Genomic DNA, 13,855 nt, shown 5'->3' with positions numbered 1-13,855 from the left:
TAATCATCTGCTTGTGAAGGAATGGTCTTATCATCAAAGTTCTACTGGACTGCTACTTTGAAAATTCTTTTAGCTTTAAACTTTGATTCTGAAGGACCTATTTTTAGCTGAAAGAAGAGATAAGTCAAAGGATGAAAGCAGAAAATTTTAAGAAGTGGAAGAAGTCTTACAACAAAAGAAGCGTACCCTTCTCTACTGCCCGGTGCATTCCTTGTAACCTCTACATGAGTGAAAACTTGCCTATGTATATATAATACGGAGAAATAAATAGCGAAAAATATAATTTCTCCCGTGATTCCTGTTTCTAGTAAACTTTTAACACTGTGGTACCTAAAAAATGTTTCAGAGAACAACTTTCCCTCATTTAAAAACGTAATTCTGTTATCATACTATTCTAAGCAGAAAGCTACAGAGGACTTCCTTAATAGTAGAAATAAGCAAATTTTAATTTAAATTTAATTTCCTTAAAGTTAGCAACAAGCAAAATGGAAGAAAAATTCTCTTTGCTGAGCTTTAGGTTTTGTGACCAAACATTCAGCACTGCCAGGAGTTGTGTGTTACGTGTAGGCTACCACAATATGGAAGGGACCTGGTTTACCTGCCAGAAACATTCGGGGTTCCTCGAAAATGTTGTTTGAGAGCTTCATTGTGCACTTGGTGAAAAGGTTCACTTGCACCCACCTGACACTTATATAAGAAGCCCAAAAAGCAGTGATGCCATTTGTATCAGCTTTTATTCTTCACAAAACATTTAGAAGATACAGAACTTTGAATGATAATATTCTATTCATGATTGAACCATGAAATATGAGAAACCAACATGCATTTCAACTGGTGATGTACAGAGTGGCAGGTAGCGATGGTAGGGCAGGAATTCACAGCCATGAAAAAGTCTATCATCCTAATCTATGGCTCCGTGGCAATGTGTGCTAGAAATACAAGCTTCTGGCATTAGCAACTGGGTCAGTCCCAATAGTCAATCACTAACAAAAATGAGGTCCAGGCAGCAGAGACATGGACAAAAATGAAGAACCAGTGAGAAAGGAAGAAAGCGACAGGCAGACATTAAGAGGGCCACAGCAATCAGCGTTCTGTTACTACGACTGGGGGTGAGGTGGGTAAGGAGGGAGCAGAGGGAAGAAGGAGGAATCTCCCAAAAGAACTTTTATAACATATATGCAATAAAATATCATCTACTGGTCATGTACCTTGTCGTGGTGGGTTCATCTCTGCAAACCTCTTCAGAATGTTGCTGACCATCATGGGAGCAGCAACAGAAGAGTTCTGCTGTCTGGGAATGTCTGCCTGTTGGGTTGTACCTGAAGCCATGTCATAAATGATTGGAACTATAATACTAACAGGTTCTTGGGGAGGGACCGATGTTTTCTGAGTTAGTTGAAGCTGAAGACATACAACACATACAAAGAGAATAAAAACGTAGTAAGAAAATAAAACATTTGCCTATATTTATCAAAGGTACTATTATTTACTCTATCAGATTAAGATATCTCGGGCATAAGAAAACTAAAGATGACAAGAAAAGTGACAAACGATTGAATACTATGGTTAAGATGCAACCGTGCCACACAATTATCTAGTTCAATACATTTCTGTTATTACTGAAGGAACCAGGAGTACATCACGTCTAAACTGACAATTAAGGAATCTGAGCCTGTGTTTGGCAGCGACAATTAACTCTGCAGAAACCCAAATGCTGTTCTAATATCCTCACAAGGCTTTTTCCTCAGGGGGTCTACGCACGCGTGCATGCACACATGGACGCACACACACACGCACACGCCGGGTGGTACTTACAAAAAATAGCATTTTGGATTTCAGCACCACAGCAGGCGTCCCAGGGGGTGCAATCGGCGGTGCGCTGGGGGGGATCGTCAGGCAAAACTGGACGTTCCATTTTAGCTGTGTTGCCTGGTCAGGAAACTGTTTTTGAAATCATGATAAAGTCATATGAACATTTAAAATTACATTCCAGTAGAGGAGTTTGAAAGGTCAGAATCTTATTTGATACTATCCATCATTAACAGAACATAAGGATGACAGCCTGCATTATTTCAAAGAAAATGCATACATGACGTTACTACATGAAAAGTCAACTCCGGACCTATGTGACATGGTTCCCCTTTCCTTCCCTCCCGCTCCATTAATTCCCAAGGCCTACAGATTCTGCTTCCTTAGTGTCTCTGACATCTGTTCACACCTCTCTATTCACGGATGCCACCAAGCTCCAGGATTCGTGATTTCTCTGGCAGCCCCTAACCGGCCCCTTCTGGTGGCTGCCTCTCCCAGTTCCTCCATCTACCACTGCCAGAAGAATGTCCTCGAGCACGGTTCTAATTGAGTTCACAAATGTTTAGTGACATGCAGTGACACATCCTGCTCCCCTCCCTTACCCTGCCAGGACCAAGACCTGGCATTCAAGGCCCTTCTTAACTGGTGCCAACCTAGACTTCCCAGCCTCATTCCCAGCTCCTTCCCTAAAACATACTTGTCAAACTGTGTTAATAATTTTAAACTGTATTCACTGTTTTTGTTTTTTAAGATTTATTTATTTAGTTTAGAGAAAGAGAGAGAGCACACACAAGCAGGGGGAAGGGCAGAGGGAGAGAGAGAGAATCCTGAAGCTGACTCCCTGCCAAGTGCAGAGCCCGATGTGGGGGCTTAATCCCAGGACCCTGAGATCATGACCTGAGCCGAAATCAAGAGCCAGTCATTTAACTGACTGAGCCACTCAGGCGCCCCCACTGGTGCTTTTTTTTTTTTTAAAGCCACATGAATACTTGGTTCCTTCAAAAACTCAAATGGGTATCTTTTTGAAATAAATAATGTTTCCTATAGGCTACCAGAGCAGAAGCCAAATGTTGAGACTATTAGCAAAGGAGCACTGCTGTCCCTAATATTAACAGTAAAACACCAACTGGAAAAAGGAGTGAGGTATTTGGAATTACCCAAAGCAATACTAGAAACATTGAATGCAAGTCCTGAAAAATATAATCAGCTGCCACCTGGATTCCATCTATGTAATTATATACTTTCACAGGGAAGAAGAGGAACTCATCTCCCCAGGGAGGACAGATTTTTTGATAAATGACATTAGGGCAATTGGGGGCATCTGAAAAAGCTAGACCCACACCTCACCTTTGACACCAAGGTATATTTTAAATGGATCAAAAATTCAAATAGTGATTTAAAAAACGACTCCATAACAGTATTTTAAAAAGTCATGAGAGCATCATTTCAGTATCCAGGAGCAAGAAGAGTGAATTAAATGTATTTGCTTTTATAAGAGGTAAGCCACTGGTAACTCGGGTTGCCTGTGGGGAAGGAGACAAGACAGCTGGACAGGGATAGATGGGAAATTTCCCTCTGTATCACATCTTGAACTCAATTCAAAAGATACAGGAGGACTGTGTTTCCTATTCAAAGATAAAATCTTAAAAATTAAGAAGAGTGTAAGAGAAAAACGAAGTACCTAAATAGGTGAAAACCAATAAATACTGCTCCCACCAACTCCAACCTCTTTAGACAGACCTAGCTATACACAGAAATAGGCGTTTCACTGTAACTTACCAGCTCTAGCTTCATAATATGCACACAGTCCCTGAGGATGTGTGTAGGAGCTCCTAACAGCTTGGTGAAGGCTATCAAAGTATTGGCTTTAAATGGCGGTCCTGCAACCTACAGGGATGAATAAAGAAAGTTACTCTGCATTCTACTTTGACTCTTCTCTTTTGCTAATTGTACAGGCATACCCTGGAGGTATGAGTTCAGTTCCAGCCCACCGCACTAAAGCAAGTATCACAATGAAGCGAGCTGAATGAGTTTTCTGGTTCCCCAGCACATATAAAAGTTATGTTTATTTACACCATACTGTAGTCTTTTAAGTGTGCAATGGTATTTTGTCTAAAAAAATGTATCTGTCTTAAAAAATACCTTATTGCTAAAAAACGCTAACCACTACCTGAGCTTTCAGTGAGTCACAATTATCAATCACCATAACAACGAACAAGTTTGAAATATCGCGAGAAGTACCAAAATGTGACAAGGAGACATGAAGTGAGCAAACGCTGGTGGGAAAATGGCCCTGACAGATTTGCTCCATGCAGCGTTGCCACAAACCTTCAATCTGTAAAAAATACAGTACCTGCGAAGCGCAAGAAGGCAAAGTACAATAAAACGAGGTATGCCTATATTAAAACTATGCATTAAGAAACACATACTCTTGTTTCGAAGAATTTCTCCAAAACTTGAAGTTCATCGGGTTTCCACTGTCCTGCATTTTCGGGTGTCACTTTTAGCTGAAGTGTTTGGTTGGTTTTGGGACTAAGGGCTACTCTGCATTTCAGGGCATCAGTTTTAAACATGATCACTCCAGGTTCATTGGAATTTATCAGCTGCAGCTGCAAAATACAAAGGATGCATCAAGTTAATATGGAAGACAAAGAGGAAATGAAAACATTGCTGAGAGAACTGTTTCAGAGGGAAAACAACTAAAAGTTGATACCCGTTCCCAAACAAAAATATCTAGGCATTGAGCACCATCAATTGCTAACATCCCGAAGAAGGAACTATACATTATGTGTCTCTCAATGGAAGAACAGAACACAACCTATGGAATATTCTCGCAAAATAACAACAAACTTGAGCTGGAAATCGGTAGTTAGATCTGCAGGGTGGACCAGTATTATAGAAATGTGACAGTCAAAAGAACATATTAAATAATTCCAAAGGGATGTAATCAGCAAAATCCAGACTTAGAAACTCGACAAGACAACGGATATGGTTGCTTCAACAAATAAACTGTGTAAGGAGGGATGGAGGGGGAACCTACAGTTTAAAAGGGACTTAAAAACTTGTTTGGGTTCTGCTTTAGACTGTAAAAAGTGTGACAACTTGGGAAATCTGGACACCAACTAGCTATCTGATGATAAAGAAATTCTCTTTATGGATGAAATGATGTCTGGGATTTGCTGTGAAACCATGTGGGTGAAGGAGCTATAGAAGAAACAAGACTGACGGGTTCACTGTTAAAGGTAGGTGATGAGAACACAGAAGTTCATTATACTCTCTTATACTATTATACTCTCAACTTTTATATATGATTAAAATTTTCCACAAGAAGTTTTTAAAAAATGGCACGGTAGAAAAAAAGAACAAAGAGTACCATTAAAAAATGTTGGACCTGGATTGGGACCTTATACTGGCCCAGGGGTTGGCCAATTTTTCTGTAAAGTAACAGAGAATAAATATTTTAGGCTACATGATCTCTGTTGCAACTACTCAATGATGCCATCATAGCTGAAAGCTGCAATCAACAATACGTGAATTAACGGGTGCGACTAAGGTTCCAGTAATACTTTATTTACAAATAGGTGGTGGGTAGGACTTGCCCCCCTGCCCCAGCCAGTAGTTTATTGACCGCTGCTCTATCATAACATATTGATTATGCAGATAAGCAAAATGAGGTTTAAAGAGCTGAAAGCTCACATGACTTGTAAGTGGCAGAGGGAGGGCAGATCACAGGTCTCATAATAATCATTTTTTAAAATGCTAATTTATTCAACTTATGTTAAAACCTCTACTATTTTCAAATATGAATATAAAGGTTGCAAAATAGCTTGGTGCCATCCATGGAGTGGATATTTTAAACATTCACCATACTACCTCATTAGCATATAGATATATCAAGAGTTATAAATAACTAATATGTACTGAACAATACCAAGATGTTATGCTAAGGGTTTTATATGAAGTATCTCGAATTTCCACAGTTGTTATGAGTTAGGTAAGTACTATTATCTACCATTATCATAAAGGTAAAGGGATTTGCCTAAGCTTGTACTAGCTGGTGGCATGGCCTGGGTACAAACCCAGATAGTTGGACTCCAGAGCCAGTGTTATCGACTCTGAACTATCTCCTGAGGGTATCACCACAGGCACAAGTCTTTTTCTGACTTTTTCCAAATCAGTTCAGTTGCTCATGAATTTAAAGAGGAGTTTTCAACCCTGTGATCATAAATAATTTTACTTCAATGGAGAATCCGATTCAAAGTCAGCCTGCCTGCAAGGGGATTCCAGAAGCCCAACAGTGCTTGTATGCTACTCTCTGCAAAGGCAGATCCTGGGAGCATTTGTCCCATGCACAGTGGGGACCCTCTGGGACCTATCCCTGCGCCCATTAGCCACAGCACCGCAAACTACAAAATGCAGGAACATGTTAACGTAAGAATGGAAAAGGAGCGTGGAGTCTGTTTTTAATGCTAGAGCGGTGGAAAGCACAGTTCCAACAAGCTAAAGGAAGCGAGGGAACATCATTTTAGTTCAGGTGCTGTTCTGTGGGGCAGCTATTAGTCCCCGCCTTCGACAACCACCGCCGAGGAGTTCACTAGGTATCCATACCGTTTCTTGTTGAATAATTCTTTGAAGGTGCCGTCTCATGATGACCGATCCAAGGAATCTCTCAAGTGGAGAACAAAGATAACTACCTGCCAGGCCAGGCACAAGGCCTGGTGTTGGAGAGGGCAGCAGTAAAATGTTCAAGGCACTGTGAGTGAGGATGGTTGGTATGGAGGCTGCCCAGGAGCGCTGAGGTAGTTTACGAGGTGGAGGCATGTTTGTTGGCAAAGTTTGGGAACCTTTTGGGAAGGAAAACAGGTCATTTCATTCACAAATACACACGGTCCCACTGTTCCGTTTCGCTTTTATTATAAATCTTTGATGTTCTAAAGCCATCCATACTGTTTTCGTTACTCCTTGTGGCGTAACAATCCTGTTAGCTTCCTGTTAGCAAAATGGCCAGAGCTGTTCTCCCTGCGGCTAGGTTCCTCGCAAAGCGACTTTGTAGCAAGCCCTTGGAGGGATGGAGTCTATTTCTCTTCCTGGAATCTGGGCTGGCCCTGTGAATTGCTGACTTAAAAAATGCAGTGGAAGTGACGTGGTACAGCTGCAAACCTAGGATTTCACTCACACTCTTGAAACCCCGACCAGCCACCAGGTGAACAAGCCTGTGTTCAAGTATGGGGCCACGTGGAGCAGAGGAAGCCACGTGGGCTGGGGACATTGTAGACCAGCCAGGCCCCAGCTCACGTGGGAGCTGACCACAGACACGTGAGTGAGCAAAGCAGAGCCTGGAAAAATTGCCCAGCTTGGCTTACGCAAATCGCCAACCTATAGAATGGTGAGCTAATAAAACATTGTTGCTCTAAGTCATTAATCATTAAACATGACCTGAGAAAGCTAACTCACATATGTGCACAATTCTGCTCTGTGTTAATTTCTACAACCTTGTCAGTTAACTTTAGGTGTCCTTCAAGGTCTAGTTTTGCAGCTAAGTTAGGAGACATAACAGAGGTACTGGGGCTCACCTCCTAAGACTTCTGGAGGAGAGATTTCCCTTTCTTACATTTTGCTTTGTGCAAATTAACTATCGTTAAGCAATTTACCAAATGGATTAAAGTTTACATTATTAAGTATCCTCATTTAACAAGTTGGTCACAACTTTCAAATGTGAGGATGGAAAAAAAAATTGGTCATTTGGAGGCTGGACTAAAACAAACACAAAAATGGTGATGACACTCACTTGTTCCAGCTCGAGGGGAATGAGAAGCATCTGGAACTGGAGAATGTAGTGATGGGTTGGCTGGTGACATTCCAGGCATGCGTGTTGCTGGTGAGGGGCCAGACACTTGAGGAGACCCTGGCCAGTTCCCGGCTCGTCCACTTGGTGACACCATAGTATATGGAGAACTAGGGTCCAGGGTTCCTGTAAAGAAGTGAACAGATGGTTTTCAAAACCTGTATTTTAATAACTGAAAAGTACTTGACAGCGCTGAAATGCTTGACACTTTACAAGGTGATGATTTTATTTTTCCTTTTCGCTATCTGAAGTATGATGCTCTTTTCACACGGTGCACCTGAATGTCGGTTTTGTGTAGTTTAAATACTTTTTAACGTGATACAAAATTAGAGAAATACAGAATGAGAAAGGATAAAATTTACCTTCACACAAGTTTCAACATGTGCAATGTGTAACAATCTACTTTACACTATGCAACAACCTACTATTTTCAAAACCTATTTGCAAACATCTTTGAAAATGTTAAGCAAAAAAAAAAATCAAAGCTCGCTTAAGGACAGCAATCTTATTTTTTCAAGTAACCCTGACAAATTATGTTTTTCATTCTACTCAAGGCTGAGGAGAGGGAAATTTTCCCTTTTCTTTCTTTAGTAAAGGCTACACTGACTGAGAAATGAACCAAGAATCAAGTTTTGAAAGCAACTTCCTGAACAATTTGATATTTAAATTTCATCCCGCAGTTACCTTTAACGTATTATTTCTACCCCTCTGTAACCAAATGACAAACTGAGAAAATATTTTTACCATATATCAGAGAGTAAATTATCCTAACTTAAAAGTCTTATAAATTGGTAGGAAAAAACACAAGAACACACAGGCAGGCATAAAATAAGAAATACCAAAGACCCATGAAAGAAAAAAGGTTTAACTTCATTAATAATCAAAGAAATGCACATTAAACAAGACGACACCATTTTTCACCTATCAAAATGACCAAGGTTTCTGAAAGTCGTTAATACCCTGTGTTGGCAATGATGCAGGAAAATAGACATTCTTGTTTGATGCTAGAGGAAATTGGTACAGCCTTTCAGGTGAGCAATTTGCAATATGTTTCAAAAGCTTTAGAATTTCTCAAACCCTTTGAGACAGCAATTCCACGTCTAGGAACTTACCTAAGGGAATAATCACGTGAGCAGAGATGATACCATTTTCAGTTGTAGAAAAAATGGAAACATTCTAAACATATAATAGGAGGGCAGTTAAATCATGGTATGTCAAGACAAGGGAATACTATGGAGCCATTTAATATGACGATGTAGAGTTTTTACTGACAAAAATGTTCCTACAAATATTAACAGTAGACAGTAAAACCACAGATGCTACACAGCTGTAAAAACTGAGGAAGTCCTTTATGTTGTGATTTGGCACAGCATTCAGGAAAAATAGATGAAAAAAGTAAGGCACTGAAGTATACTGTCCCGTGTGTAAAAGGGGTGAGAACACTTACAGGCATTTGCTTGTGTGTGGAGACAACATCTCTGGAAGGACACATAAGAAATTAATAACACTGAATGCCTCTGGGAAGAGGAACTAGGTGGTTGGTGGCATAGAAACACTTCCCTGGCTACCTCTTCTATTCTTTATTTGAACCAATCCAAAACAGAGTTTTTTAGTTAAAAAGTTAAAAAATTCAAGTCTCAAAACAATACATATGGTATAGTCCCAATTGTGGGGGGAGGTGTTTGAGAGGAGAGACAAGCAGACAGGTGGAGAGCAAAAGAGAGGCGAGCAGGCAGGCAAGCATGGGGTGCGTGACAGGAAGAGCAAGGCAGAAGCGACGTGGGGAGAGAGTCCAAAGCAGACGGACTAACTGGTAGATCTCTGCGTGGTGGAATCAGGACATATTCATTTTCTTTGGTGATTTCCCCAACGAACACAGTGCTAATTTTGCAATAAGAAAAGAATTTATTTAACAAAAAACGACTTTCACGTCAAATTTTTACGCTATCGCGATTTCCACGTATGGACTCACCATGTGGACTAGCAAAACTGGCCCCTGGTCCTATTGAGATTCCATGCGAGGATGGGGGAGGAGTTGGAACAAATGACGCTGGTGAAGGGGCTCTCAAAGCCCCACTGGGGGAGCTGGCGGCATGCAGATTTCCTAATAAAGGAAAATAATTATAGATGATCTTGCAGGACACATATTATGTCCTGGCCAAGGACCTCAAGTTAAGACTCTCTCTACAGATTAAAGAAATAAGTAGTAAAGCTCCCTTAAATAGCACAAAGAAAATCTGGAATGATTTTGTTACTGAAAGAGAGAGAGAGATCAATTCCATGGGGCCCAAATTCTAGCTCTTATACTGACTGAGTTAAAAAAAAAATATTCTGTGTACTTTTGTGTTCGCTCATTCACTCTTTCAGCAAGTGGACACGAAGGTTAATTTCATGCCCAGCATTGCTGTAGGCACTGGGGATGCAGCAGTTGACAACAGACAAAAATTCCTGCCCTCGTGGAGTTTCTATTCTAGTAGAATGAGAAAGACAACAAATGTATGTCAGGTAGTGATAGACAGTGATAAGTGTTATGGAGAAAACCAGGGCAAGGAAAAGGGGCAGTTATCATGTAATGGCGGAGGTGGGTGCTGTTCCCCGGAAGACCACTCTAAGAAGGGGGCACGTGGGTAAGTGAAGGATTTAAGGTGTGAAGATACCCAGGGGGTAAGACATTTCAGGCAAAAACAGCTAGTGCAAAGACCCCAAAGGCAGCAGCAAAAATAACAGGGAGGGGGGTCAGTGTGGCTGGATCAGTGGGAGCCATGGGGAAGTGGGAGGAGATGAGGACAGACAGGTGGTGATGGGGGTCCCAGATCACACAGGAACTTGTAGGCCACTCTAAGGACTTAGGGTTTACCCTGAATGAGATGGGAAACCACTGCAAAGTTTGGAGTGAAGAAGTCATAAACTAGCTTCTGTTCCAGAAGGATCACTCTAACCATTGAGCGAAAAACAGACTACAGGGCAGGGGCAGGGAAACCAATTAGAGGCAACAGTAATAATCCAAGTGAGAGATGGTTAATGGCTTGGGCGAGGGTGGAGGCTGAGGAGGGTTAGAGTCTGGATACATTCTCAGTACAGAACGGACAGTATCTGGCACTGACTGAAGTCGGCGTGAGAGAAAGAGGAGTCCAGCATGACTCTAACAGCTCTGGCCAAGCGGCAGGCGGGAAGGGGCTACTGTTTACAGACGGTGGGTGGGGGCGGGGAGCAGGGTGCGGGGAGTCAGGGTGGGTGGTGGGTGGGCAGGTGTTAGGAGTTGAGTCTCAGCCATTGTCTACACATCTACAAGGACATGCTGACTAGACAGCTGGAAAACAAAGGACTCAAATTCAGGGGAGAGGTCTAGATGGCAGATATTAAAAAACCAAGAGCAGTGACCTTAAGGATGGGATTTAGCCATAGGACTAGTTCCAACTGAGGATCAGGAAAGGGGGAACCATGCTCCCCAAACTACGAATAAATGTGACACGGAGACGCTACATTACCATCACTATCCTCAGTATTCACGTTTCAAATTCTCTACTACTACCTAAGAGGATTTCGTATTTTCTACGTTCTATACCTAATACAGTGCCTTATGTGAAGTATGTTCATCAACTTGATCAACCTTTAAGTTAACCTTTAAGTGTCATATTTAGATATTCAGCTGCGGGTTTGCTGTGGGGATTAAATGGATAAAGTGCTCAGAAGACAGCCTGGCACACAGCAAGCACTATATATCTGTCTGCTACTATAATTATTTCAAAATTATTATTTCTACTTCCTTCTACATAAAACCTCACTCATATCCTAGAAACACACGCCCCGTGGGTTCTCTGCCCATGTCTCCTATTCTGCTCCTTGCTCCTGGCAGCTCGGCAGGGGCTGAGCTCACCCACTCAACTCAGCCTTCAATGACCTTCAGTGACATGACAATAACTTCCAAATCTTCATCTGTGGTTCTGCCATCTCTGCTGAGCAGGTAAGGGGTCATCTACCCAAGAAATCTGATACCCGTCTTCCTTGCTAGACGATACGCTTGAGAGCGGGACTGGTATCTGGCTCGCTGCTGATTCCCCAGTGCCATGGAGCATCTGGCCCAGGGCAGGAGCTTAAGTGATACCAACAAACTTCAGTTACAAGTAAAAAATTAGGCATCCTCAAGCAATTTTATAGTGCACTTCATGGGGCTGCCAACAGAGCCATTTTGTTTGGACAAGCAGGCTGTGCACTGGCCCGGTCTGTGGGGCCGGGCCCTTTCATATACACCAGGGCTCAGCAAACTTGTTCTGTAAGGGGTCGTCCTAGCAGGAGAGCAGCCCCAGACACTGCATGAATGCGTGTGGCTGGGTTCCCACAAAACTATAAAAACGGGTGGTGGGCAGGACTCGGTTTGTCGGCCCCTGACACAGATCGTGTTGTGATCAGCACTCCTTGGAGCTGTGCCGTGAGCCTGGCTCTGGGTGACAATACCTCCACTCAATTCAGACCTTTTAAAGCGCTCCCGAATCACGAACGCAGGTTTCACAACCCTGCCGTAAGGAATGAATGGCAGACACCTAGCAGGTAAGGAGTGGTCTCTGAAGGTCTAGACTACATGTGTGGTGCTTGTGTGTGTGTGTGTCTGGGTATGTTCTGGACGTATGCTGAACACGACAAGAGAATAAGTAAAGTCTTACCTGGAGACTGTGTGTGCATCATAGAGGGAGACTGATTAACTGTGCTGTGGTAAGACGCAGGGGGCGAAGTAAGGGGATAAGCACCTGATGATCCCGGCTGTTTGGGAAATGGCTGAAAAGAAAAAAAGTACATGCTGCTCAAACGGCCATGCGCGTATAGTATATCATATAGACAGCACAGCACACGGCTGAAGCGTTAACCTTTACACGTTCACTGGTTACCAAACAAGAATCCTGAGATACGAAAATGTGTAAAATATGCATCAATAACACAAGTTTTTAAAAACTGACTTTCAAAATGTTTGAAAAACAGCAAGAGAACTCACTCCTGACCTTGTAATACCATTGCTTATATCCCTGAAGATGTTTTTTGCTTATTTTATCTACCATATCACTGATTTATCTGTATTGTTTATCTACCATTTCACGGATTCTAAGAGTCTTCCCCCAACCCTTTAGCATTTCTGAAATCAGGGTATATCTTTCAATTCATGGCATAGTTTAACCGGCAGTGCTGTTTCTGGCAGTTCATAAAAAGCAGTGCATCTTACACTTGGCGGAGTTTTTAAAGGCAACAAAATACAGTAGTTTAACCTGAACTCTCCTCACTTTTACCTTCATCTCCAGCAATGAAAAGCCTAGGACAATGTAATCCTTCCTAGTTTTTTATTTGAGGTACAAATCACATATAGTAAAGGACACAAAGTTTAGAAAACGTCCAGTCTGATGAATTTTTACAAATGTCACCGCCACAGAGATCGAGACACTGAAGAACACTACCAGTGCCCCGGAGGCCTCCTTCATACACCTCCCAAGGCTTTATCACCTCCCCAAAGGTGAGCACTATTCTGACCTCTGTCACTCAAGCTTGATTTTGCCTGTTTTCACATTTCATATAAATACTGAATGTACTTCTTAGTGTCTGGCTTCTTTTGTTCAACATTGTGTCAGCAAGATTCACCATGTAGTTACATGTAGCAATAGTTTGTTTTTTTCATTTCTGTATTCTATTGTATGAATAGACCCAGTTTATTCACTCATTCTGTTGCTTGATATGTGGGTTAGTTTACACTTTTTACAGAAATAACGTTCCTATGAACATTCTTGTGTTTTTTGAGGCATTTCTGTTGTACATATACTTAAGAGAATTATTAAATCAGAAGTATGCCTAATGTTCAGATTTAGTGCTCTGGAATACTGCTGAACACCACTACCTCCAGTAGTAAATGAGTTTCAGTTGCTGCTAATACCAAATATTGCCAAGAATGATCGATTTTCTTCTTAAAGCCATTTTCGTGGGTATGGAGTACGATAATGCTCACTGTGGTTTTAAGCTGTATTTCTGTGATGCCAAATGATGTTGAACACCCTTTCTGTGCTTACCGGCTGTTTGGGTATCATCTTATTTTGCGATTACATGGCTGCTCACCTCACATCATTTTAAGTGCACTAGTCTGAGGTTAATGCTACTTCTGGTACTGTTGACATCACTAGAAGCCTCTTTCTCTCCCTCTGTCACTATTTTTTCATATGGACTTCC

At 41.7% G+C, this 13,855-nt stretch overlaps 1 protein-coding gene across 2 annotated transcripts in view; it reads right to left on the bottom strand.

The window, feature by feature from the left end:
• MED14 (mediator complex subunit 14) overlaps nucleotides 1–13,855 on the bottom strand; it is a 72,699-nt gene that overhangs the window by 3,718 nt on the left and 55,126 nt on the right. Inside the window, exons 23-30 of one of the 2 annotated variants that reach the window (XM_040632887.1) lie at nucleotides 12,316–12,427; nucleotides 9,627–9,758; nucleotides 7,598–7,780; nucleotides 6,418–6,653; nucleotides 4,239–4,418; nucleotides 3,589–3,696; nucleotides 1,816–1,941; nucleotides 1,209–1,401 (exon numbers count right to left, since the gene is read on the bottom strand). In XM_040632887.1, the coding sequence (XP_040488821.1) occupies nucleotides 1,209–1,401; nucleotides 1,816–1,941; nucleotides 3,589–3,696; nucleotides 4,239–4,418; nucleotides 6,418–6,653; nucleotides 7,598–7,780; nucleotides 9,627–9,758; nucleotides 12,316–12,427 (1,270 nt within the window). The remainder of the gene's footprint in view (nucleotides 1–1,208; nucleotides 1,402–1,815; nucleotides 1,942–3,588; nucleotides 3,697–4,238; nucleotides 4,419–6,417; nucleotides 6,654–7,597; nucleotides 7,781–9,626; nucleotides 9,759–12,315; nucleotides 12,428–13,855) is intronic. The other variant, XM_040632895.1, reaches the window with a different exon arrangement.

The sequence above is a fragment of the Ursus maritimus genome, assembly GCF_017311325.1.
Source record: "Ursus maritimus isolate PB19 chromosome X unlocalized genomic scaffold, ASM1731132v1 scaffold_X1, whole genome shotgun sequence".
Lineage (NCBI taxonomy): Eukaryota > Metazoa > Chordata > Mammalia > Carnivora > Ursidae > Ursus > Ursus maritimus.
Note: the sequence above shows the minus strand (reverse complement) of the source record. Positions and strands in the feature narration are given on the sequence as shown.